At 37.3% G+C, this 26011-nt stretch overlaps 1 protein-coding gene across 4 annotated transcripts; it reads left to right on the top strand.

Annotated features, from left to right (window-relative positions):
- The first annotated feature begins 1849 nt into the window (after window positions 1–1849).
- Window positions 1850–24321, top strand: LOC132838454 (urotensin-2 receptor). Of its 4 annotated transcripts, none has more exons than XM_060858797.1 (3): window positions 1850–2362; window positions 2768–3859; window positions 22958–24321. In XM_060858797.1, exons 1-2 carry the CDS (start codon window positions 2311–2313, stop codon window positions 3856–3858), a joined length of 1143 nt encoding a protein of 380 aa, XP_060714780.1. In that variant the 5' UTR covers window positions 1850–2310; the 3' UTR covers window position 3859; window positions 22958–24321. The 4 variants fall into 4 exon arrangements, with proteins under 4 accessions (XP_060714780.1, XP_060714760.1, XP_060714774.1 ...); XM_060858777.1 differs by having other exon boundaries at window positions 2757–3859; window positions 22958–24320; XM_060858791.1 differs by lacking the exon at window positions 22958–24321 and adding an exon at window positions 4378–4441 and having other exon boundaries at window positions 2757–3859.
- The last annotated feature ends 1690 nt before the right edge of the window (window positions 24322–26011 follow it).

Here is a 26011-nt window from a genome sequence, read left to right as displayed (position 1 = left end):
CAGCTCACTGTTGAGTACTGATATATTCTCCGGGGGAACACTGTGAATATTTTTTAAATCTATTTTAAGGAGAGGGAAGAGTCACGATTTACTGTACCTGCACTGCTCCTGAGCCAAATGCTAGAGGGCAGCATGGTGTTATATCATACATACTACAGACTCCATTTAAAAAAAAAAAATTAAATCATACCACTGATTAAAAAACCCTATAGTATTGTTCTTTACTATAAAAATGTTTAGCATGTCAGGGAATTTTAAAAGATGCTTGCAGAAATATTAACGTGCGGTAAAAAAGAACACAACATTAGTCAGTACAAGCAGGTATACAGTCCACATGGGAGAGCATTTTGGGGAATTTTGACATTGAAGTGGGAGTCATAAGTAGCACAGCAGCAGAGGGTGCAGGAATATGACACCATGACTCAAAGCAATTAGCATAAATGCTGCACAAGGGGAAGAACCTTGTGGAATGTCGTACCAAACCCAAAGTGTGTTAGCTAATTGGTACTAGTCCACAGTAATTAGATATCGGTGTAGATGTCCTGGAGAGGATTATAGGAGGATAGCAGGACTCGAGGTCAAAACTGTATGTGGACTCTCCTTGACATTCCATACACATCGGAACATTGTGTTCAGACGGCGTATCCATCCCTGTTGTCAGTCATGCCTGTGCTTCATTCAGCCTGACTGGAGTGTAGATGTTATCAGATGATTCTCCACACAGATGCATGTTGAATGGCTGTGTAGGTCCTCAGAAGTGAGAATTGAAAAGTTGGAACATTTTGTCTATGATCCAAATGGAACAGGCTGGTTCGGTTTATATACACGGTTTTCACTTCTGCAGATATAACTTTATTTAGTTGGCTTGTCAGCTTAAATTATAGGTATGATTGGGAGAGGGTTTAAATGATCTTTTCCAATGCTTTCACTTGGTTTCACTGTGGCATTAATGGCATCACATTAAAGGCTTGATTTTATAAATGAGCTTGTGTTCAGTGTGTGTTAGTATGTGTTAGTGGTCATTATGTGCTACTATTTCTATTAGAAAACAGATTTTCTTTCTGCTTCTTTCTACTAATACCTTCTCTATCCTCCTGTTCTGTTTGGACTGAACAGCATATACTATTTATCTTATGGACAATCTTAGGAGAGGCTATATTAGAGGATTTGATGTAAACATTTGCTCCCTGGAGAAGGGAAATGATGGAGTTAAACATAATGATCTGAAACAACACAGTATGCCCATTTTTGGAATAAATCCTTAAGCATATATGGGTGCTTGACTACTATCAGATTGCACATCATATTTGTGTTTCCTAAAAAAATCAGTGTAGAAAAATCCTGTACAATTTCTTAGTATTAGATTAGAAGCATGTTAAGTGATTCAGTATTAACTGATGGTCGGTAAGGTGGCACTGTGGTGCAGCAAATAGCACATGATTGTGCCTGACATGAACTGGTGTCCTGTCTAACTTCTGATCAATGTTCTTGGAATAGTTTCCAGGTCCACTACTACCCTGACAGGATAAAATCGTTACCACAAATCGATAAATGACTTTCTAAAGGATTAAAATGACTACTGTAGAGAAAGATTTCTCGAGATTCATCCTATCACAACGTGTGAATTTTGCAGAAATGATTGGGTCTCAAAATGTTTTCTTTTCTCTTGTTGGTCTGCATACAGATATAAATTCATAGACTAAAAGAACACATACATTAGCTCACAGCTCTTGTCCTCCTCCCCCCGATTCTGTCATGATTTTTTCTCTCCCTCTGCTCCTTCAAGCTTTGATTCCCAACCCCTCCCACTCTGTGTTAGTGTGTGAATGAGTCTCTCTCTCTCTCTCTCCTGCCTTCTCTCTCTACTCCACACAGACACGCATTCTGTCAGCAGAAAATCCAGCTGTAGCTCAAAGTATTCGCTTCTCTTGGAATGCTCAAGATTAATTTCCTTCATGTTTATTATTTCTTTTCAACCTCATAATGCTTAAGGAGATCTGCTGTGAAGACGCGTGAGAAAGTATGTGAAGTGATGAAGAAGAGCAGAGGAAGTTCTTCCACAGAGATGAAGCACCTGCCTATGACTTATTTAAACGTAGGCATTCAGGCTATACCTATAACCGTGATTACAACATCATCAGATTTTTAAATCTGCAGTCAATGTTTTTAATTGTCCAGCGTGAGTAAACTTGAATCTAGTATTCTGGAGATATGTCAAATGGAGTGACAGGATATGCAGAACACATGGGCTCTGAGTAAACTTCTTGGAGATATCATGAGTTAGACAAGTGTGTGCTATGCTTAATACAAATGCTAAACTACTCTCTGCTGGGAGGCAAACAGTCTGTGGGATTTAAACAAGGTAAGCCATTATCATCTTATTAAAATGATATCTCATTCGTACGGTTTGGGTCACAACTCTTGGTGCTGTGCTGGCTGATAAGGCATGAATTTTAATTAAAGGACAAAGAGTTTAGCACATACATTCCCTCATGCTAACGATGTAATTTTGAGCAATATAGTTCAGTGTTTTAAGAGCAGGATTATTATTATTATTATTATTATTATTATTATTATTATTATTATTATTATTATTATTATTATTATTTTATGATGCCTGGATAGAAAGGTGTCCTGCTCTTCCTGCATTTGGAATAATCTATCCAGATTAAATCTGTTGATTTCAGTCCTGTTTTTAGTTCTGAACTTTTCAACTTTTACCTCTCTGTGTCTTCACTGTGTCTCTATTTATCTAGTTGTTATGTAGACATGACCACTGTGTCAGCGGAGTCAATGGTGGTGATGGTCGATAAAGTGCCAAATGGAACTGAGACTCCAGTGGCATCATCTGCTGAAGATGTGGCTGCAACCTTCACTATTGGTACCATCCTGTCCCTCATGTGCCTTGTTGGAGTGTCAGGAAACATTTACACCCTGGTGGTTATGTGCCATTCAATGCGCTCTGCTGCCTCCATGTATATATACATTGTTAACTTGGCAATGGCTGATCTCCTCTACCTGCTCACTATTCCCTTTGTAGTGTGCACTCACTTTTTAAAGGGTTGGTATTTTGGTGATGTTGGATGCCGGACTCTCATCAGTATGGACTTCCTCACCATGCATGCGAGCATTTTCACCCTGACTGTCATGAGTACAGAGCGCTATTTTGCTGTTCTTAAGCCTCTGGATACAGTCAAACGCTCTAAAAGCTACCGTAAGGCCATTGCTATTCTGGTGTGGACAGCTTCGCTGATTCTAACACTTCCCATGATCATTGATGTAGAGCTAAGGACAGAAAATTCCAAGTCAATGTGTCAGACCACACTAAGTCCTCTTTCTTACAAGATCTATATCACTTTCCTTTTCTGCACCAGCATTGTGGCACCGGGTGTCATAATCGGCTACCTCTACATCTGCCTGGCTCGTACTTACTGGATCTCACAGACGGAGAACTTTAAGCAGACTCAGAAGCTGCCAAACCACAAAGTGCTATATCTTATTTTTACAATTGTGCTTCTCTTTTGGGCCTGCTTCCTTCCCTTCTGGATCTGGCAGCTACTGGGCCACTTCAAGCCAGAAATGGTTCTTTCGACCAAGGCCAGGCGTAACATAAACTATCTTACCACCTGCCTGACCTACAGCAACAGCTGCATTAATCCCTTCCTCTACACTCTTCTGACCAAGAACTACAAGGAGTATCTTCGTAAGAGGCAAAGAACCTGGACGTCTGGGAGCTATTTCAACAGAAGAAATCGCTTCCAACGATCTCCTCGCCGCTCCCTGTCATCCAGCAGCCAGCAGTGTACAGAGAGTTTCGTGCTCACAAACATACCACGTACTACCAACAGCAGTCTGTGAGGTAGGTCCCTGTCTTCTTCTCTGTGAACATACTGTCAATGACGTACTTTCTGCCAAACAGAGTGTTCTGCCTCTAAATTCTCTTCTGTTCTTTCTCTCTCTCTCTCTCTCTCTCTCTCTCTCTCTCTCTCTCTCTCTCTCTTTTTATTTAAATATAAAGCAGTGATCAGACAAAAAAAAAAAAGGATTACGATTCCAGTACCTTCAGTACCAGGACCCATGATTAGCCCTTCAGAATATCTAATTCAGTGAAAAGGATTAGCTGTAACCTTTGAATTCATTTACCTCTGTCTTGGGAAGAAAGTAGAACGTAAGAAGGTGAATGATGCCTTTGTTAAATTATTATTATTATTATTATTATTATTATTATTATTATTATGTTAACATCATATTTTTGCAGAATTAATGCTGTGAAGTATCAGTGTTTTGTTCGCATATTGTTCTATTCCAGCTAGGATTTTGTGATAAACTTCAGGTATTCAGGATTTTTTCTCTTTTCCTGATACTTTTTCTTTCCAGTGTTTACTTTCTACAAGAATGAGTTGTGGCTGTGATCGAACAATCATGTGTGACTGCAGCAACTTTTTTCTCCCTGAAAATAAAAGATCATTTAAGCTTAAGTCTCAGAGTTACTAAGTTACTATTGCTTCAGTGTCTCAAAGAAACCTTCCCAAAATGATCACAATTTGTGTAATATGAAATATATTTGTGTAACATTTAATCCTTGATGATGATATGTGAGTATGAGAAACACATTTAGCCATTTTTGCTTTCTCGGTTTGACTGCAGAGTCGGTGCTCATCCAGACAAAGTGCATTTATGAAACGCAAAACGTTTAGTAAAATACTTCATTCCAGATGGTGGAACAGGTCATAAAAAATTCATTTGCTTTTATATGGTTGCAAATTGACCATGCAAAGAAGAGAATACAATATTATTAATGTGTGTTCAATTGCCAATAGAGTACATTTAATTATAACTAGTTCCTTAGACCAATTTAAACAATTATTAACCTAAAATAATCATTTAGATCATTTAAACAAAAGCTGATGTGGTAGAAGTAAACAGAACTGGGTGGTTGATATTACACTTGCCCCTATCAGAGTGACACTAGCCAATCACAGACGACTCATGAGCTCATGGAAAACAGCACGGGGAAATGCCCTCAGTGTGTTCAGATGGATTCGTGTCCCTCAAAAACAGCATACAGTAAGTTAATTCTCACCTAGCTGTTATGTGATCATGTCAAAATAGAAATCACTAATGTTAATAAAAATATAAATAATAATCAATAATGGGGAAAAAAACTGTTTTTTTTATAATATTATAACGACTATTATTGCATTCATTTATAAACAGTTATGTGCCACCATAGATTTGTGCCACCATTTGATATTTTGATAAATCATATACTGTAGTTTAAATAAACATATAATTTGTGTCACATTTTTTGCTATCCCAGTTTGAGAGTTTTTTTTTCGGTATCCTATCATTTTATTTCATAATACATTTAAAATTCAGCTTTCAAATAGTCCCCCAAACATTCAACCTGAATGTAGTTTAGCCTACAAAGCACTGTGAAATGAAATTCTCTAAATAAATCCTGTTTCTTCCTGTAGAGCTGGGAAAGGAAATCAGTCAGCAGAATCACTGATAAAATTGTGCAGTACTGTATACCCACATGGCTGCACAGGTGAAGCCACAGAGCCATCATTTAGAGAACATGAGGAACCAAGAGAACTCTGCCTCTGCTAATTGAAATATAATGAGCTCTATGTAACAGGCATTCCGACATGTATTTTGTATCTAAATCCTTCTTATGTGCAATGCATCAAAATGACCACAACAAAAAAAAAAATCTTTAAGCCCTTAAAAAGCAGGATATTGATCATTTCTGAATCGGAGCCTAATCACACTTGTTAGCACAGATAATATGATTAGGATTATTACAAAGATTTAAGCATTGAATTCATGTGTATGCTTAAATACAAAAATGGGCACATATATAATTTAGCACATTTCTTATTTAATGAGTGGTGGCTCAGCCAGCCACTTAAAATGTCAGTCTCCATAAAGTCCTCATTCCCTACTGCATACATTTTAAATACCATTGAAATACTAATTACATCTTTTGAGTGACCATTTGACAGATGTGAGATGATGTGTCATCCTTCTAGATTTTGTGCAATCAATCATAGCATGCTCTATTCCCTATTTAGCTCCATAGAGTTCTTAGTGCACCCAATGCGCAAAGATAGGGACTGTAAGACCGCTAATAGAGGCACACTGGGGAAGGAACTCTACTGTCCCTGAGCTCTGGAGAGAAACAGAGGACTGGACAGTTATTTACATTGTTTTTTTACACACAAGGAAAAAGTGTATAATTTACGGAATTATTCCTGTATTAGGTGGAGGGGGATAATGACATGACATGATATCTGTACATCCGACATGTTTGTACACCAAGCAAAAGCCAAGAAGAAATAACACAAATATATCTGCCTTTTTTTTCAGATTTTCTGGAGGCTAATTTTATGTCTTTCATGTGGTTTTTGAAATGTGGTAGGGCTGTGAATCTTGCTGAAGCCTGACATACTATATCAAACACAATTGAAATAAGGTACATCTAAAACAACTCACAGCAAACTGCTGGAATACTGCCTTTATTATGGGGTAATGGATAAATTCACTAGTTACTTGCCAATAGCATTAGCAAAGGTGACAACTTTTCAACTACTCTACGGTCACGATCTGTGCCGATCTTAATGCTTAAATTATTGCTTTAGATAAACGACATAACTGATAAAAGTTCAAGATTAAATTATGATATGTAATGGTTGCAAATTCTCATGCAGATTAATGATTATATCTTAAATTGGATAGATATTAGCCCTTATCTTCAGTAAAACATCCTTATTTCCTTGTTACAGTATTTGACTGCAAATTGCTCTATGTCAAGCTTAATATATTCTTCTCTGAACTTCCTGTTTCATTTATACTGGAACCTGCAACAGCTCCTGTTAGTTATTTCACTTTCAGATATTTTGCATGCATAATATTTTAAGAGTCTTGGGGCAGCCCATTTGTGAGTTAGAGAACATTGGTGATGCTTTAGCACAGATGATTCCTCTCCTCACACCGTGCTGCATGATGGCCCTCAATAAGCCATGTTAGGCTCTAATGCTCTGAGGGCAAGTCCTTCACCCGGAGATATCACTGAATAAAAGGAAATGTCTGAAAGTTAAATTTAAACACACATTTAAAATGCTGCTTTCTTTTCTGTTATCAAATATGAGATATGAAAGCCCTTCCTTATGCCTGCCATCAAATCTTTATTGATCACAGACTACATTTATTAGACAATAATCACTCATATCTCTGAGGATTTGGCAATGATCATGCAGATCAATGTGTTTCATAAGGGCTGTGAATCCTTTTAGGTCCAGATTAATAAGACTTATAGCCTTCATGATCTATCCCTGTTGGCCTTTAACCCAGTTTCTGAAACCTTTGCGAGTGCAATTCACAGGATGTGTAAATGTTGTCAAGTTTTTGCAATCCTAAAATACGATACGTTCACATGCCGCATATTTCCATAACACTTCCAAATGAATAGGTACAATTTAATAACGTTGGTGTCTTATGATCGTTGGTATGTTGAAATATATGTCTAATTTATAATTATAATTCAGGTAGATAACTGAGACAAGTTTATCTAAAATACTAAGAAATATTAATGAAATAACAGGATTTTCATGTAACTGGAAAAGCCGACTATGTTGTGAAATAGAAATTGAGAGCAGGGATCAACACAGAATAAATAACGAGAGTCAGCAGTCAAACAACACTGGGAAGAGGATGTGGAAATGGGTGAAATTCAAAAGCTGACATTGTAAATATGCGTCCGGGTTCATTACTGTTTGCCAAAGGAATTATGCATTATTCATACAACACAGCGTATATATCTGTATGAAGAATGTCGATTAAATTTAAACTGAAATCTTTTTTATATTCTTTTTAATAATTAAAAATCATTTTGGTGCTTTGTAGATCTTATATAAAGTGCATTAAAGTATTATATGTTGTCTGTCGGTGGGTGAAGGCTTTGTGGAAATGAAGCCTACTGACTGAACCGGGACAGCTGTCTATGTTTATGGGTCTCTGTTCCTCACCTGTGTACACTAGTAAATAGTTTTCCGGTGAACGTGGACAGATGCGTCTAACCTCTGTATCCTGCCCGTCTGTTTCTAAATATGTGTTATCCTTAAGTATATTTTTGTCCTTTAATAAGTGCTAAATGTACTTTCTTTTCATAGCGGTAGGTGAGAACGTGACCCTTACACACACTCAGCATGCTTGTATTGCATTCCTCCATGCAGAGAAACACTGCAACCACTCAAGGTCAGGCTATTACAGGGAGTTGACACACTCATCACTCATATAACACCCAGTTTAATGCACTTCTCACATGACCTAATGGCACTATAAACTAATCGTTATAGCACAGCTTCTCCTCATACCACACTCATTGTATTCAATAAATGCTCCTTGGACAAAATAAGCCTTATCTCATCAAACATAAAGTTAGACATTGCTCAGTTGCTGGAATATTTTTATTATGCACCTGGGGAATTGTGCAATGGACTTGGATCAAATCTCTACCTCATTCCCACTGTTGCCAGGATAGGTTCTGGATCCATCACAATCAGGATTAAGCAAAAGAAGAATGGATGAATCTGAAGAATCTGAAGAATCTTTTCTCACTCTAGGTCCAAATCCCAAGCAAGAATGATACATCATTATAATCTGTAGGTAAAATGACTACTGGAGTCTACTCTTTGCTTGTATTTTGTCATGAAATGAAGGCTTGACACACCCACAGAGGAGACACTGTAGACCACATCATCTCAAATTTGAGGATAAATCAAGGAATGTAATGCATCAAAATTAATGACTGACTGAAAGTAATGTTCCATAAGGATATAGAGTTGGCGCGCTTTCAATAGATCGTGCTAAAGGAGCTTTGCGATACATTTTCACTTCAAAGATGTTTTTTAGACCATAACTAAAGTTTTACATGCTTTAGGAAAGGAAGAGTAATTGAGGAACACCGACAGTGCTTGAGGAGCATTGATCAGGTTCAAATCAAAGCAAGATGTTTGCCTCCAGATTTCACACGCCAAGTACAAAACATACACATCACAGAAGCATGCTTCAGTACACATTAGAGCATTCGCACTGCTTTAAATAAATTAAAAATACTGCACACAAGAACACAATAGTAAAACATTGTGCAGAAAGACAAATATGCACCTTTGGCAGTCAAAAAACAACACACCGTCATTATGTTTAATTAGAGAGTCGAGGGTGATGAGGTTGTTGAGTAGTGGATGTTTTTATTTATTTATTTATTTATTTAAATAGCACATTAGGACTGAGACAGGAAGCCCATTAAACAGAGCCTATCCGGTGTAGGGCCTCTGAATTTGGTTTAAATAACAGTATGAATTTAGATAAGTCTCAGAGGAAAGAAATGCAGACTTTTGGCTACACAATGTTTCCAACAGTTTTGCCTGTACAGATGTGTGTTTAGTGAGTAAGACAGGTAAACACTATCTGTAATTAATCACTAGCATATGGCTGCATACTGATGTGGTGAGATTATCAATAAATAAACAACAACGGATACTCACGATTTTATTTCAGTTGCCAAACGCCCCAGATTACACAAGAATTTTCCTTTTAAATCTTCTTGCTCAACCTACACTTGTTGAAATGTTTAGCATTGGTTTGTGGTTTGTGTGACATTGTTGTGTGACAGTATTTACAACATTTACTCCTCATTGAAACACTGTGATAATAAGCATCCCTTTCATTCCAGTCAATGCAACTTTACTCATTATTTCATTATTACTAACAGCCAGTGGTGGCCCATAGGTCTGGAGGAGCTCATGCCCATAGACTCCCAACACACAAACATACACTAAACCACTGAATAACTTCTCTTATTATCACAGAAATAAAAGATTACACATCACACAAAGTATTACAAATGCTGCATGTATTACACATATATCTGAACTTGTTATGGACAGAATGTAAAAAAATTACTTAACTGTTAACCAACAAAATAAACATGACACACATTAACATTACACTGGTTAATATATTGGCTTCAGAATCCGGTAAAATAACGTCTTAAAATGAATAAATGCTAATACACTCGGTAGCAATTGTGTGTATGTGACACTGCTTTTATACTGTAGAGCAGTTCGAGACTGAGTGAGTATAATTTCAGGCACAATATAAACAAATTTTTAAATTTTGTCTATTTTTTTACCTGAAGATGTCACTGCATAGTACAGGTACACAGCAATGAAATGCAGTTTGTCATTTACCAGAAGTGCAAAGAGTAGCAATTGCGCAAATAGACAAGTGCAGATGTATATGTAGTATGTGTACATAATATGTAGCATATGCACAGTGAATAAATATAAAGACTATAGCAGTGCAGAGATGTGTGGACATTGTTGAAAAGTACAAGTAATGGTTGTATTAAAGGTGCCTCTGTTGACTTCGACGTCCCTTTTTCTGTCTCAATTTCAAGAGCTTTCATATTTTATACCAAAAGCTACATTCCTGAAAAATATTATTTGACAAATCTGTTAATGTCATCATTAGCGGTACTGTAGTAACAGTTTTAAACTAGGAAGAGGTATTTTGACACAGAAAAGTGAAGTGATACACACAGTGAAATGTCAGAGTGCTGCCATATTAAACACAATATAAGCAATCTTGAAACGTCGCTCTACTAATCAGATTAGTGAACGGAACGGTTTATATGTATGCATATTTTTTTCTGATGTCTCAATGCAGTTTTCGTTTGTTGTGCTGTACTCTGAGTTAGAGCTTAATTCCATCGATCCTGTTTAACACCACACAGTAACAGTCATAACCTAAATGCATGATTTTATTTTTGCTTCCCTTCTGCCCAGACAGATAACTAACTCTGCTTCCTCAATCCCAAAATTTTATCTGAGGTATATGCAAACTTTGAGATTGTTCTGCTGTGACATTTCCTTTTCCCAGAAGAGGTGCACAGAAATAGGTAATTGTAATCTTACAAATAATGGCATATTTTCCACCCAAAATCTGTCAACAGGAGACTAAAATTGGTGGAAACGAATTTTACGAACGAAAAAAGAATGATGATTTAATTCAACAAAGTTCAATCAATAAAAATGAACAGAATAATTATTATTTAATAACTATTATTATTATTATTATTATTATTGTTGTTGCTGTTGTATTTTATTTTATTTTATTTTATTTATATATTTATAAAATTATTTATTTATTTTCCCAATGATTAACTAATGAACCCTAGTCTGTTTTGGCTGAAGGACAAGCCCTTGAAGGTGCTTGAGCTCGGTAGCTCAGTTCAGCAGATCAACAGTGTAATTAGAGCTCTGTGAAGTGTGCAGGAAGTGCACGGAAGGAAATTCTGAGCAGCACTGAATGCAGCACAGAGAGCTCAGCATGAGACAAGGGTTTCTAAGGAGAGACAGAATTCCAAGCCATCAAAGTTACTGCATGTTTATGTAAGTGAGGGGAAAGGCGGCAGATCGCTCAGTTTCACATGCTGACGGCAAATGGAAAGTGATAGATTGTTTAAATCAATTAAACATGTAGCCTAAATAATGTCTATAGAGCCAGTAGTTGCCTTGGGTCTATAAAGCCTGTAGTTGCCTTGGGTCTTTTTTTGACATTACCAGAGACTATGATTGGGTCAGAGTTCAACCAGTGTAATGGTGGTGGAAATCGCATGGTACGCAATTGTTCACAATGTAAATGTGTACCAAATGTAGCAGTTCATTCCTTATAAAATTACAACTCAGAACAAATTCCTCCTTGAATTTCTCTAGATGTCTCATTTAGGTTCATTAGGACATTCATCATTATTAATCTCAGTTGGGTGCAAATGAATTGTCTCATACTTGTATTTATTTCTAATTAATGTGAGGAGGGATGCTACGATCTATTTATCATTATTCCCGAGCTGGTACCATGCCAGTGATGGGAGGGGGTTAAGGGTGAATGGGTATACATTTATCACCATCATCCCTGGAACTGAAACAGGAAATGTAACACATGTTTACACATAAATAATAAAATGGCAGGTTATACAGCTTCTATAATGCTCTTTTACATAAAGAGACTGTAATTCTTGATGACATTGAAGTCGGAATGTTCACTGTGTCAGAAATGGAGCCTGTCTTCACAGGTTTTATGAGATAATTGAGCCAATTCCAAAAACCTTAGTGTTTTTATAAATGTTCAGTGTCCAAAGAGGACTGTTTATGTCCTGTGCACTAGTACAGGAACGGTTGATAATCTGATTTCATGTTATGTACATGACATTTTCCCCCAGAGGCTGTGAAAGTGGCAGGGTTAGTAACTTAATCTGTTAAGCTTATAATAAGTTGTGATGCTTGTTTTATTCAGTGCATGTTTTTAGCACGACAAATAATATTATACTTACTAAACAGAAGACCTCATACTCATGACCTAATCTGGTTGACTTATTGAGTGATCTATTAAAAGGAATTAAATAGCTCACTTACACATTACACTTTTCAAGTCTTCCAGCTCAACATTTTCTAAGTTTGTGCCATTTTCCAGACCCATGTGTGAACACTTCACAAAGGACTGTTTGCTTCCACTGGCATGTAACCAGGGTGCTGTAATAATTACTTCTCCTGAATAAAAGGTAACACAAAAGCCCCATAGCCTGGCTGAACACCTGCACACTTGGTCACATCTGTGCTGATTATTTTCGTGCAAACTCTCACAGATGCACGGATGATGCTTTTTTGTGATTTTTATAACAAAGGAAAAAACTTGGACCTCATTTCCAGCTCACCTTTTTAAGAAGATATACAGTATATATATATATTAAATGAACCTCCCTAAATTCCTTACGATAATGATGCAAGTAATTTATTACAAACCTAGTGCTATATAAATAATACTGATATACAAATATATTAATGTGTAACCAGTTTTTATTTGGGAACATCTTGGAACTTTTAAAAACATCTGGATTTGGGTAAAACCCTAAGGTCAAGAAATGATCTAGGATCCAATCTTTTTCCATTGACCTGGAGCAAGTTGACTGTCTCAGTCCTTATTAATACAAGATCTACCCAAGAAGCTGGAATGTACTGTATGTAAGAAATGTCCATTTTAACACCAAAATCTTGAAATAAAAATATTTTTTCTACATATAAACACTGACATTCACCCACAAAGAGACCTTTTAATGATTTAAAAAAATGATGTTGCGTTCACTGTCTGACTGGCAGATGAAGTGCTTATTGAAATAACTGCACTGGGGATCTCTGGAGATGAAACTTTAACTGGAGCCAAAAATGTCTAATTAAATCTTCTGAAGAATTTGTGCAGAGAGAGCGATCAGCCAAAGTACCTTCCGTAGAAGTAAAAGAAAAGAGTAAAAAAGAAAAAAATTTCCTCTTCTCCACATCCAGAATGTATACATACACCACCTTTTTTTTACACATCAGTGACTCGTATACTATAGCTAGAGAATCACTGCTAGCACAATAAGCCTAGGTTTCAAGACAGACAGACAGGTACTGTAGGCACATGATAGATGAACATCAGCACATGCTCATCAATTTTCATCATCTCATCAGATTATTTAACATAATTCATATCAGCCAGATCTTTTCCATATTTAACTCACTAGATAGTGTTTTAAAATGTTCCTTCAATTGACTACACTGGGTTATAGCATGCAATTAAGATACTTTCCATCGTCTCAACAGCTAATCTTCAGCCTTTTTGTCCTTGTATCAATTGTTTCATTTCATTTGGAGTGGAAGACACATCATTATTGAAAGAGGATCATTACCAGCCACATAAAACACCCCGAGTGTCTTTCCTTCCCACTATGTCATTATTAGATCATTTTCTGACATCAGTAAGGCACTTCTTTGTGTAAACAGCTTTGACACCTAGTACATAAGTGCTCTCTCTCTCTCTCTCTCTCTCTCTCTCTCTCTCTCTCTCACACACACACACACACACACACACACACACACACACACACAGACACACACATATTCAAACAACAAAACTTTATTTACATCTATTTACCATCTGGGAAAACAACAAATTCAAATTTATCCACACCCAGTGAAGTTTTAGTAAATATATATAATATACACAAAGTCCCCAGAAGATATAAACGAAATCGGAAGGAAATGGCAGGAATAGCAGGAAAACCTTTACTCCAATGCCGTGGAAACTCTCTGTTCTTTTGATGTTGAGAATAACTGAAATACATCAAAAAGTTCTGACAGTGACGTTTATTTATCTTAAGACAAGACAATATGATCTGTTCTATATCTCTGTGCTTTAGATAAGGAATATCCTTTTCTATTTGTGGATAGTGTTAGAGCAGTGAATACCGTGCCTATTTCTAGCAGGTAAAGCACTTGAGCATGCAAGGCTAACAATAATTGTCCTTCGTTATGCTATATGCACAACTGTGGAATAAAACACAGGGGGGATTAATTAGAATGATAACCGTAAAGCTGATGCAAGATTATAACTATTTGCCCTCTAGTTCCAACCAAACCACTAAAGACCTGGACAAAAGACAAATAGTACTTAATTACACGAGTCACTCTTTTGCTTTTTCCTAATAAAGAGTTTACTACTTACCCCTAAGTATTAACCCTGGCTCTTTCATTCAGTTATTTATTTTTCTTTTCTCTTGCTTTTCTGAACCCTATCTTTGTTTTGTCAGGTCTAATAATGTGTAGTGGTATTGCTTATAATATGACATCTTGTAGGTAATTAATGAATGGCACATTCTTTCCTTTGCTACTGCTTCCTGTGGTGCCTGTAGTTCAAATAACAGTAAATGCACACATGGCACGCTAGCTGCCATGAACTCAGATGCCTTTCTGTTTGCATTGCGCTAGTGGAGTACCAGGGCATTATATTCTTGCCCTTTTCTCATATTTTTAAAAAAAGGATAAAACACTTTATCCGACGCTAAGCTCAAGTGACTAGCAACGTTATTTAAATTAAAAAGTTACTTATCATCCTTAATGTTATTAGTGTCTGGCTGGAACTCAGTCTCAATGGTACATCTCTGTTTTCTCAGGGAAGCAAGCCAGACAACGCACATTTTCCTCTCAGTCATGCGTATCTTGAAGCAGTGCGGTGAAACAGCCATGAATGAAAAAGAAAATTGACTAAACAAGGGGAAACAAGTCAGACATGTTAGAGTAATATGAGAATCCCTCCTGGTTTATTATTGTGGATTATTTTTCACTTTTGTGAGTTTTGGAAAACAATTTAGCATTGCGTTAACCAGGAACCGAATGTGGGTTTCTAAATTCAACATCAGTTTCTCTGTTGCTGTATAATCAAATGCTCGTTAGTGTTCTCATCAGATGGGGCATAGTAGAGTCTAATCTCAGCCTAATTGAATGCCCAAGTGGCTGTAAGCAAGCATAATATCAGGGAAATTAGCCAGATACACATAGCCTGGGAAACATGGCCCAAGAAGACTTTGACAAACATGCTTGTCATTTTAATACCAAGATGAAACATAATGATAGATAGAGTAGCATGTTCTTCTGGCTATGTTTATACACTACTAAAACACTTAACTCACACAGTGGATCTCGTGGTGAAATATTCCAAATAAAAATCTTTACTTTATGTACAAATACATTATGTTATTTGTTGAGAAGTAAATGATGTGGCCATGGTTAAAGGAAACCAACATAATCAACCCAATATCACACAGGCTGATCAAACTTGCATGAATTTGTGTATAGCCTCCATGTGCATGTATGCACTCATGACATCCGGATGATGTTGCAGGCAGAATAACATACCCCTACGGCATCTCCAGACTTTTTCACGTCTGTCACATGTGCTCCGTGTGACCCTTCTCTCATCCTTGAAGAGAGCAGGGTGCCAATGGGGGACCTGCCAATTCTGGTGTTCAGAAAAACCTGCACACCACTAGCTTGCTGGAGGCCATTTTGGAGCAGATACCGGTCCTGCCAGTAAGTTTTTGTCCTACTACAGCATTGTCCAGCTCTCCTCGTGTAATAGCCCCGGTATCCCGGTATCTTCTCTATACTCTTCTTTCTGTGCTGGAAGACACATCAAACCTCTTTGTGATGACAAGTACGGATGTGTCATGCTGTAGGAGCTGGGATACCTGTGCTACCTGATTGCTACATGTAGAGATAATGACCATAACAAAACAATGCTAGAGACAAATCAGTCAGGAACAATAAGGAGAGAGCAATTGTTTTTGCCACCACCTGCAAAGCCGTTGCCTTTTTGGTGGGTGTCTTGCTGTTGCCTCTCCGGTGCACCTGTTGTCACTTTCATTTGCCCCAAAGCAGGTAAAACTAATTCACAATTGCATATACTTCCTAAATTGACAGATTGAAATCACTAGTCTATTTAACTGACTTGGTGTTATCTTGTGATTCTGTGACTTTGTTTGAGCAGTTTGAACTTTAGTTACTGAGTTGACATTTGATGTAGTATTACATATTTTATGTAAGAAAGTGAGCATTAGACTTGTGATGATTATGCTGAAAGTGTGTTGAGTGAAGGCTGATCAGACAACCAGAGAAGACTCTAGATCTGATTTAATCCCCTTTAAGCCTACATCAAAATGAAATCTTGGCTATCTGCATAAAAATAAAACCTTCAATAGCTGGCAATCTTCCTGAATGTCACCTGCACAGCCATGGTCAATTACCTGCTAAATCCTGTGCTAACAGGCACAGATCAATATGCATGTAACACTCTGCTTCACTGGCTCTCGTTAAATGCATAGCAACATAGAAACCTGCAGTGCCCCTCAAACCCTTCCTGTGTCTGTAAGAAATAGACTTAAGCACCCATGTCCAGTGCTTATGTTCATAATCTACCTCCATCATGCTTTGAACACCTGCCATCCATCTCCACATATCAGGTGTTGTTTATGTTATTTATGCTTCTGTGAAGAATATTTAAAAACTGCATTAAAGGTGCTTTCCATCATTACTTTCATGATGATTTTATTGAATACATGCAAAACTTTTTAATTAAAGCTGCCAGACACACAAAAAGAACATCCAGTTTATGATGTGAATTGTGCTCCACCACAGCATATATATTTATTAATAGTTGTTTAATAGTATAATCGTGCAGCTGGAGTTAACTGAAGGAATAAACCATTTAGGAAAGTAACTGGATTTACTGTAGATATGAGAGCCTCCAGCCTTAATCACACATCAGTAGATCTTTCTGCATTTGATTAATTTACAGCATTTAAATAATTTTTTTATCTTGCACAATTAATTATTTTAAGAATGTCATATTAAGAATACGTTTTTTTTTTCTTTTTTTGTCCTTTCCATTATAACTACACATTAGGTGGGAGAACAAGAATCTCTGCAACAGTTAAGCAGTGGCAACACACACACACACACACACACACACACACACACACACATTTATCCTGTTATCTTGTCTTGCCTTTTCATCAGCTCCAACTTCATCTTAAACTCTGGCCTGGTCATGAACTAAATGCATGCTTTTCATTATCTGTCAGCTTTCTCAACAGTGGTCCAATTTTCTCCAGTTCACACAGGGGAAGAAGAATGCAGCTTGTTGATATTATTACATTTAATAATATTGTGTACTCCGCCTTGACGCCTGAGATAGGCACAGGCTCCCCGTGACCCAAGGTAGTTCGGATAAGCGGTAGAAAATGAATGAATGAATGAATGAATGAATGAATGAACGAATGAAAAATATTAATGTCAAATGTCAAAACTCACTTAAATTAAAGAGCAGAGTAAATATACAGACACTATTGTATGTTGTTGCTGTAAATTTTCAGGAAAAACAGTCCTCTATTTCTATAGTGTAATTATGTGTCACTTTTAAATACTTCAGTACATTTTTAATAGTGTTATAAACTAGGTCTTCAAGTCAGTCTTATTTCAGAAGACACTGTAGAGCATCTTTTACATTCTCATTTGGGATTCAAAATGGCATCAATTGAATAAGTCACACTATTATCTTTATATTAACTAGCTACTTTGCTACTTATTCAGTTGCCAGTTAGTACTGACTTTTTTTTTGACTCATTTGTCATTCCATTCTAATGTATATCAGCCTGCAGAGCATCATAACACAACTCAATGTCAAGAATGATAATACTTGCCATCAAAATTGATAAATGTAATATTTGTGAGACCTGACAGCTTTTGGAATAAGCAATATTCATGTAGATATACAGTGTGTCAGTTGTCATGAATGGCTTATGTATGTGTCAGTTAGCTCTGTGAACAAAACCGTAAAAAGACTATATAACTCTATAACTCTGACATGTCCATGTCGCAGAGCATAATGGGAGGATAATAACCAAATAATCATTGTTTATTTTTAACCCTGGAAGAATAATAGGAATTCTCAGTGTTACCATCATGCCATGGCAACAAACCACTGTATGGTTTCTGTAGGATGCACATAATGAAATGCAAAAAAGACAGACTAGACATTGAGAAGGATGCAAAGTGAGTACTGACATGTGAATGGATGTGGCCTTCAAAGATAGCCATGTTTAGAATAATGCATTAGAATGTGTTTTATTATAAATATTGTAATATTGTCAATATTCAGTTTAATATGTGTGTTAGTAGGAGCAGTCAGTAGGAGAAGGTTCAGTGTCAGTAGGAGCAGTCAGTAGGAGAAGGTTCAGTGTCACTAGGAGGGGTCAGTAGGAGATGTGTCAGTGTCAGTAGGAGCAGTCAGTAGGAGAAGGTTCAGTGTCACTAGGAGAAGTCAGTAGGAGAAGGTTCAGTGTCAGTAGGAGCAGTCAGTAGGAGAAGGTTCAGTGTCACTAGGAGGAGTCAGTAGGAGATGTGTCAGTGTCAGTAGGAGCAGTCAGTAGGAGAAGGTTCAGTGTCAATAGGAGCAGTCAGTAGGAGAAGGTTCAGTGTCACTAGGAGGAGTCAGTAGGAGATGTGTCAGTGTCAGTAGGAGCAGTCAGTAGGAGAAGGTTCAGTGTCAGTAGGAGCAGTCAGTAGGAGAAGGTTCAGTGTCACTAGGAGGAGTCAGTAGGAGATGTGTCAGTGTCAGTAGGAGCAGTCAGTAGGAGAAGGTTCAGTGTCACTAGGAGAAGTCAGTAGGAGAAGGTTCAGTGTCAGTAGGAGCAGTCAGTAGGAGAAGGTTCAGTGTCACTAGGAGGAGTCAGTAGGAGATGTGTCAGTGTCAGTAGGAGCAGTCAGTAGGAGAAGGTTCAGTGTCAGTAGGAGCAGTCAGTAGGAGATGTGTCAGTGTCAGTAGGAGCAGTCAGTAGCAGAAGGTTCAGTGTCAGTAGGAGCAATCAGTAGGAGAAGGTTCAGTGTCAGTAGGAGCAGTCAGTAGGAGAAGGCTCAGTGTCACTAGGAGAAGTCAATAGGAGAAGGTTTAATGTCAGTAGGAGCAGTCAGTAGGAGAAGGTTCAGTGTCAGTAGGAGCAGTCAGTAGGAGAAGGTTCAGTGTCAGTAGGAGCAGTCAGTAGGAGAAGGTTCAGTGTCAGTAGGAGCAGTCAGTAGGAGAAGGTTCAGTGTCACTAGGAGAAGTCAATAGGAGAAGGTTTAATGTCAGTAGGAGCAGTCAGTAGGAGAAGGTTCAGTGTCAGTAGGAGCAGTCAGTAGGAGAAGGTTCAGTGTCACTAGGAGAAGTCAATAGGAGAAGGTTTAATGTCAGTAGGAGCAGTCAGTAGGAGAAGGTTCAGTGTCACTAGGAGAAGTCAATAGGAGAAGGTTTAATGTCAGTAGGAGCAGTCAGTAGGAGATGTGTCAGTGTCAGTAGGAGCAGTCAGCAACAGGGGAAGAGGGTGAAACTGAGCAGAGGGGAAAAACTCATGAGGTATTTACTCTAAACAGTTGATGGTCAGCACAAGATTTTCTTTCTTTTTGTCCTTAAGTTTAACTCTAAGCACAAAGCCATGTACTGCTCACAGTACTCTGTGCTCTGCCATAATTCTGCCAAGCTTAGTTAATAAATAGGCTAAAGGAGAATATAGAGTAACACTGCAATGCATCATGAACCAAAAAGAGCACTTTGATTTAACCTGAATCTCAATCAAGAACACAACAGCTTCATCACATGTGGAATAAAGTGTCTAGTTGGACATGGTCTTAAAAGTTCAGTCAGAAATGATAAAGTCTTAATTCAGTTACAATTAATAGAGTGTATTCTGGAAATCAGGAGTGAAACTGGGAAAGCATTATTATTATTTTAATTATATGTACTGCATGGATTGTAAAATGCTTATAAGTTTAAATACTTATTAAGTAAATGAGTAATAAACTGACTCTGACTGCAGCCTATTTAAGATTCAGTGATGCTCCTATGTATAGCGAAGCAGAGGATGTTAATGGGCCAGGCAACTGGCTTTAATACTTTGCTATAAATCTAATTTTGTGCACTTTCTCCTTTTTACCTCCCGGTCATGACAATCGTGCTCTATTTCCGGTTAAACATAGCAAGAAGATTATGGCTCTGGCTCACTGCCCCTGGTCCTTTTGCCCTTTCACTAAGCTAGTCTCTGCATCAACACCCTGCTGATAACACACTCCTGCCATCTGATTTGCCTGGACTTCATTTCAAATGAATACAGGCAAAATTAAGGGCCCTAAATTACCATTTTATGAATATTTTAATCCACAAATTGCTGTTCTGGACACTGCTGTTTTTAAATCTATGTGGATTCATGTAAATGGGATGAAATTGTAAGAGCAGGGTAAAACTAAAGTTGCTGAAAATTGAAATGAACAGCTTGCCGTTTTTGAAGACAGCTGTATTTCTTGCGAATGCTGACACACTTTAAATAATTCTGTGGACATCTTGTACATTTATACCAATGAAGCCCTGACAATCCAATTTTACACTTTACATAATCGTTTTTTAAATGAGTAGTGTAGCACAAAAGAGCAGATGTAACCTGCTAAACTGGCTACCATCATATAATGTATATAATTCAGTTGGACTTTACAATCTATAAGGTCTTCTTACATTGTATGTCTACAGTTGATTATGCTTATGACTTGTCATAGAGCATCACACTGCGATCTCTGTAAATTCATTGGTTGTTTCCTCTTGATGAATGTGTTCACTTCTAATATGCTTCAGTCACCTATCTGTCAGTTCTTTATAGAATTTGAAGTATGCAGTGTGTAGGGCTTATAACACATAAGTAGTAGTGAACAGTATTCATTTAACACCAGGAATCAAGCTATAAAATGTGTATAAAAATGTACAAATGGCCAGGGAGAAGTTATAAAGCTATATAACTGTATAACCATCTTATAATTTCCAACAGTTTCATTGAAACTGAGCAAACTTCATTTAAGTTACATGAGCTAATAAAGAATTATGAAGCAAAGCTTTGAATATGGAGTGTAACTGAAGGTCAAATCCTACTTGATCGTATTTACTTAGATTTTTGGAAACAGTAGCTGTTCCTTTTGTGTCACGAAGCCAAGGTATGAGCATCTGAGATGTTTAGGTGTGTTAACAGAAGACAGAATGTCTGGTCGAATGCCGTTGTGGGATCAGTGTTTTTGCGGCAGCACTGGTGTATGGTGTAAGCTAATTTTTTTTGCACCAATGTGGTGGAATTTCTCTACTTATTTTGGTCCAGAAATGGGCATTCGTACTGAGGTACAGGTTGAGTGGAGAGGATTTGCACATGAACAAACTCCACAGAAATCCAAAGCCATGCTTTTATTAAAACAATACATTTCTCCACATATTATTCAACAGTATCAATGCTGTTATAACACAAACTGCAGTCTCAGTTAAATCCGGTATTACAATTTCACTTTCTTTCCTTTTACTCCTTTTATCTTTCCCAATGATGCTTTATGTCTCGGCATAGACTCAAAAAGATTTAAAGAAAGATCTTGTGAAATTCTGCACCATGTTAGAAGAAAGATACCAGAAATATAAGTCCTTGTTTCTGTGCATGTGCTACAATATCGGTATGAAAATAGTCCCTTCAAAGAGGCAAAAGAGAGGCATTATAATAAGAGCTGAAGGAATATTATACTGTTTGATTTGTGATCTTTTGAAATTCTGCTTATATTATTAGCTTTATGTATGTCTTACTACAGTACACAAGTCACCTTTATAGCCTAACAAATGTTTTTTTCCAGCAACTCATCATGTCATGCTCAGAGTTACTCAGAGGTCTCACCTGTTACAACGTGTCAACGCCTCTCCCAAAGTATATATCGCAAACCTGCTGTCCAGTGGCTTACAAGCATTAATAATTTTGCCAAGATCTCAAAGAAGGCCAGGCTGTTTCAGTTAATTAACCTGTTTCTCTTATTTTATATGATAACTGGAAATACTCAATGCTCCATGGCATTTATAACCAAAAGCCACAAACAGCACTTAGATATCTGATCTTGATATGTAATTCTAATAATTTATTTTTCCTTCCATTTGGATTCCCACATCCTACGTAGTTGGATTTCATCTGTCTGTAGGAAAAAATCCATAAAACTCACACCAACATCCAGACTTTTAATAAATTGCAGATTAGAATATAAAATGATTGCAACAATTGGAAAACGTATAAAATGTATAAGTCTAAAAGTGCCAAATTGTTATATAATTACACATAAAATACTGTAAGAGGATGTGAGTAATACACACAATCCCTCAGCACACAGTGAAACAGTCCAAATGTGTAAACCTACTGATTTTTATAGTGTCACTGCCTGCAGGCATTTCATTCTAGGTAAGACATTACCGTAATAGGAAATACTGCAAAAGGCAAGAAAGATAAAGGCTTGGACATTGTGCATGACTTAATTAGTTCCACACTGAGGCAACAGTCTGCTCAACAAGCACCACTCACGCTCTAAAACCTGGCCGTATTGGAGAACGGTCTGGGTCAGAATGAACCAACAGTCCAAGAGGAAGTCTGCTAAGTCAACAGCCTAAGGTTTTAACTGGTGACTGTTTCTTTATTTTACTATTACAGGGAGAGAGGAAGAGCCAGGAGCAGGCCAAAGCGACAGGAATCTCCGCACTCAATCGGGAGGAAGCAAGGAAGAAGAAAAGGAGTAACAGAAGTTATTGCCTAAAACAATTTTATCCCCTATTCCTTGCATTTCACGATAAAACCTAATAGTCAGGTTTGTCTACCAAATTCCAGCTTTAATAAATAATTTATTTTCATCTTTTGTTTCTTTCCAAAGAATTTTGCATTTGTTGATTCAGCATTGTATGACCACAAATTATATTGCAGCTGACATTCAAAGGACTAGATTAAAATAAATGTATTCTATATTGAAGCTGATCCCACTCCTGTGAATTTGGCAAGGAAAATTAAAGCCATGAAAATTTGTCCAGCACCTCAACCTCACAAAAAAAGCATCAAACTGATGAAAGGTTCACTCTTTAAAGCAAGAGACAATTACTGAGTCTTGAGCTATATCTAAAAGCTGCAGTCTGATATGAAGAAGAGTGCAGCACTTTCTTCTTCCTCACGTTTCCCTGACACCCTGATGCTGAGGCTGACAGCAGCTCAATATCTGTCCTGTGAACTGACCTGAGATCATTATTCTTCTGCACACACTTTAGCTGAAACTCTTCTGAGAGGATGTCATGATGACTGCTTACTTTTTTAAAACTTTTCAAATGGTCGAATCAGGGTCCAGATCAAGTTTGTGCAATGACCTTTAGCCAGCTATGAATTATACACCTACTAGGAAGAAAGATTTCTTATCAATGCACAGCAAAAAAAGACTCCTTTTAAACATTTATATTAAATAGTGTAAAAACGTGTTCATACTTCATTTTCTTGTGTTCAATGTGTTGAGATGTAGGTTTAAATAAATGAGCATGCACCCTTTGATTTAGTGGATTTGTCATATTTGTAAATGTTGTGTTTGGTGCAAACTGATTGTTTACACAAAAGCAAGTAGCTTACCAACGTCACATCAGAAGTAATAAAAAGACACTACAAAAAAGTTGGATGAATTCATCTAAACATTTCAAATATTTTTCTTGTATATAAAGCACATTGTTGTCCACTGAGCAAAAAGATTCCTCACGCAAAAAGATAAAGTTCTTTCCCCGAGCATACATGCATTATTTTTACCCTTCTTATGAAAACATACACCCTTTTGCCTACAGGTCCAGAATACACACCTGCTTTAGGCTAATGAGAATCTGCCTGTGTAACATAAAGACTGTAAATACTTTTTTTCATTACAGCTTTTACAGTTCACATGTTTATTTTAAAGTGTGTCTTGTTCTCATTGTGTTGTAATGAAAGGATTTTGTCTTTATTTAAGAGAACCGCTGTGGCTAATGTAAAGAATGAGCATTCAATAAAAATATAATTTAATCAGCTCTACTGAAATCATAACCATGTGTCTTGTGTAATCATATGCAACACCGTGTGCACTATGTCAACATGGATTTAAGGTACGATTATTAAAAACAGTGTCTATTTTGTGATTCAAATTTACACTCAAATGTTCAATCCTTGTTAAATTACATATATTCAGGTTTAGATCAACTACTCTTCTAGAGTTTACGAACCGCATGTTGATATCCATCAAATTTACACATGGAATGCTGAGTATTTCAGGTTTGTCTATTAGAGGCACAGAGCTATGATTTCCTTATCGAAGATGAAATTTGCCTAATTGGAAAGCATGTTTAATCAGCCGTTATGTAACTGCAAATTGTCTGGATTGAGCGGTGTGACAAGCTGTGATCTGCAGCTGTGCCGAAAGTCATAAAGCTGCTTTTATCATTTATTTGGTTGTATATAAGCCAGTTTAAAATTCCTCACATCAACAATGCAATTATTAGGTAATGCTATTCTCTAGCCTACAGCATATTACAGGGATCAAAGATACTACATAAGATACAACGGTCCTTTAAGATGTCCTTTGACATTTTCTAAAAAAAATAATAATAATTTATTTTTAAAAAAAACAGGATGGATTTATGTTTTCAAGGAAGCTTAAAAAACTTAAGACTGAATAAGAAAGGTGATTGTCTTGAACCTTATGACTTAGGAGTACTGAAGATAAAAATATCTTTAGAATTCAATGGTTGTTCAGTTGCTTTCAATATGGCTTCTTTTTTGGCAGTGTTTTCAGAATGACATCAATAAATATTAATCTTAATATTTTATCTTTCTCAGAAAAATTTGGGGAAAAATGATACTGGTTTCCTTTCCCTTTCCAGAGATTGAATTCTGATTAGCATCTCTAAATTGTCTGTAGTGTGTGAATGACTGTGTATGTGTGTGCTATTGTGCCTTGTGATTGTTTGGTTTGCCTTTTGACACCCTGTCCAGGGTGTACTGTGCCTTTTGCAACAAGTCCCCTGAGACAGACTCCAGGCACTACATTACACTGTGTAGGATAAGAGATTCAGAAAATGGATGGATGTAAGGATGGACTGATGGCTGAATAGTTGGTTTGATGGTTGTATAGATGGATGAAGGTACAAATGGGTGGGAGGGTTGTTTAGATGGATGGATGGATGGATGGATGGGTGGGTGGATAAATGGATGAATGGATGGATGGATGGATGGGTGGGTGGGTGGATGGATGAAGGGATGGATGGATGGATGAATGGATGGATGGATTGATGGATGGATGGATAGATGGAAAGATTTGGGTAGATTAGTGTTTGCAAGGTTGGGTGGATGGTTTTCTGGATGGATGGATGGATGGATGGATGGATAGATGGATGGATGGATGGATGGATTTGGGTAGATTAGTGTTTGCAAGGTTGGGTGGGTGGTTTTCTTGATGGATGGATGGATGGATGGATGGATGGATTTAGGTAGATTAGAGTTTGCAATGTTGGGTGGGTGGTTGTCTGGATGGATGGATGGATTGATGGATGGATAGATGGATGGATTTGGGTAGATTAGTGTTTGCAAGGTTGGGTGGGTGGTTGTCTAGATGGATGGATGGATTTGGGTAGATTAGTGTTTGCAAGGTTGGGTGGGTGGTTGTCTGGATGGATGGATGGATGGATGGATGGATGGATGGATAGATGAATG

Source organism: Tachysurus vachellii, chromosome 2 (assembly GCF_030014155.1).
Source record: "Tachysurus vachellii isolate PV-2020 chromosome 2, HZAU_Pvac_v1, whole genome shotgun sequence".
NCBI lineage: Eukaryota > Metazoa > Chordata > Actinopteri > Siluriformes > Bagridae > Tachysurus > Tachysurus vachellii.
Note: the sequence above shows the minus strand (reverse complement) of the source record. Positions and strands in the feature narration are given on the sequence as shown.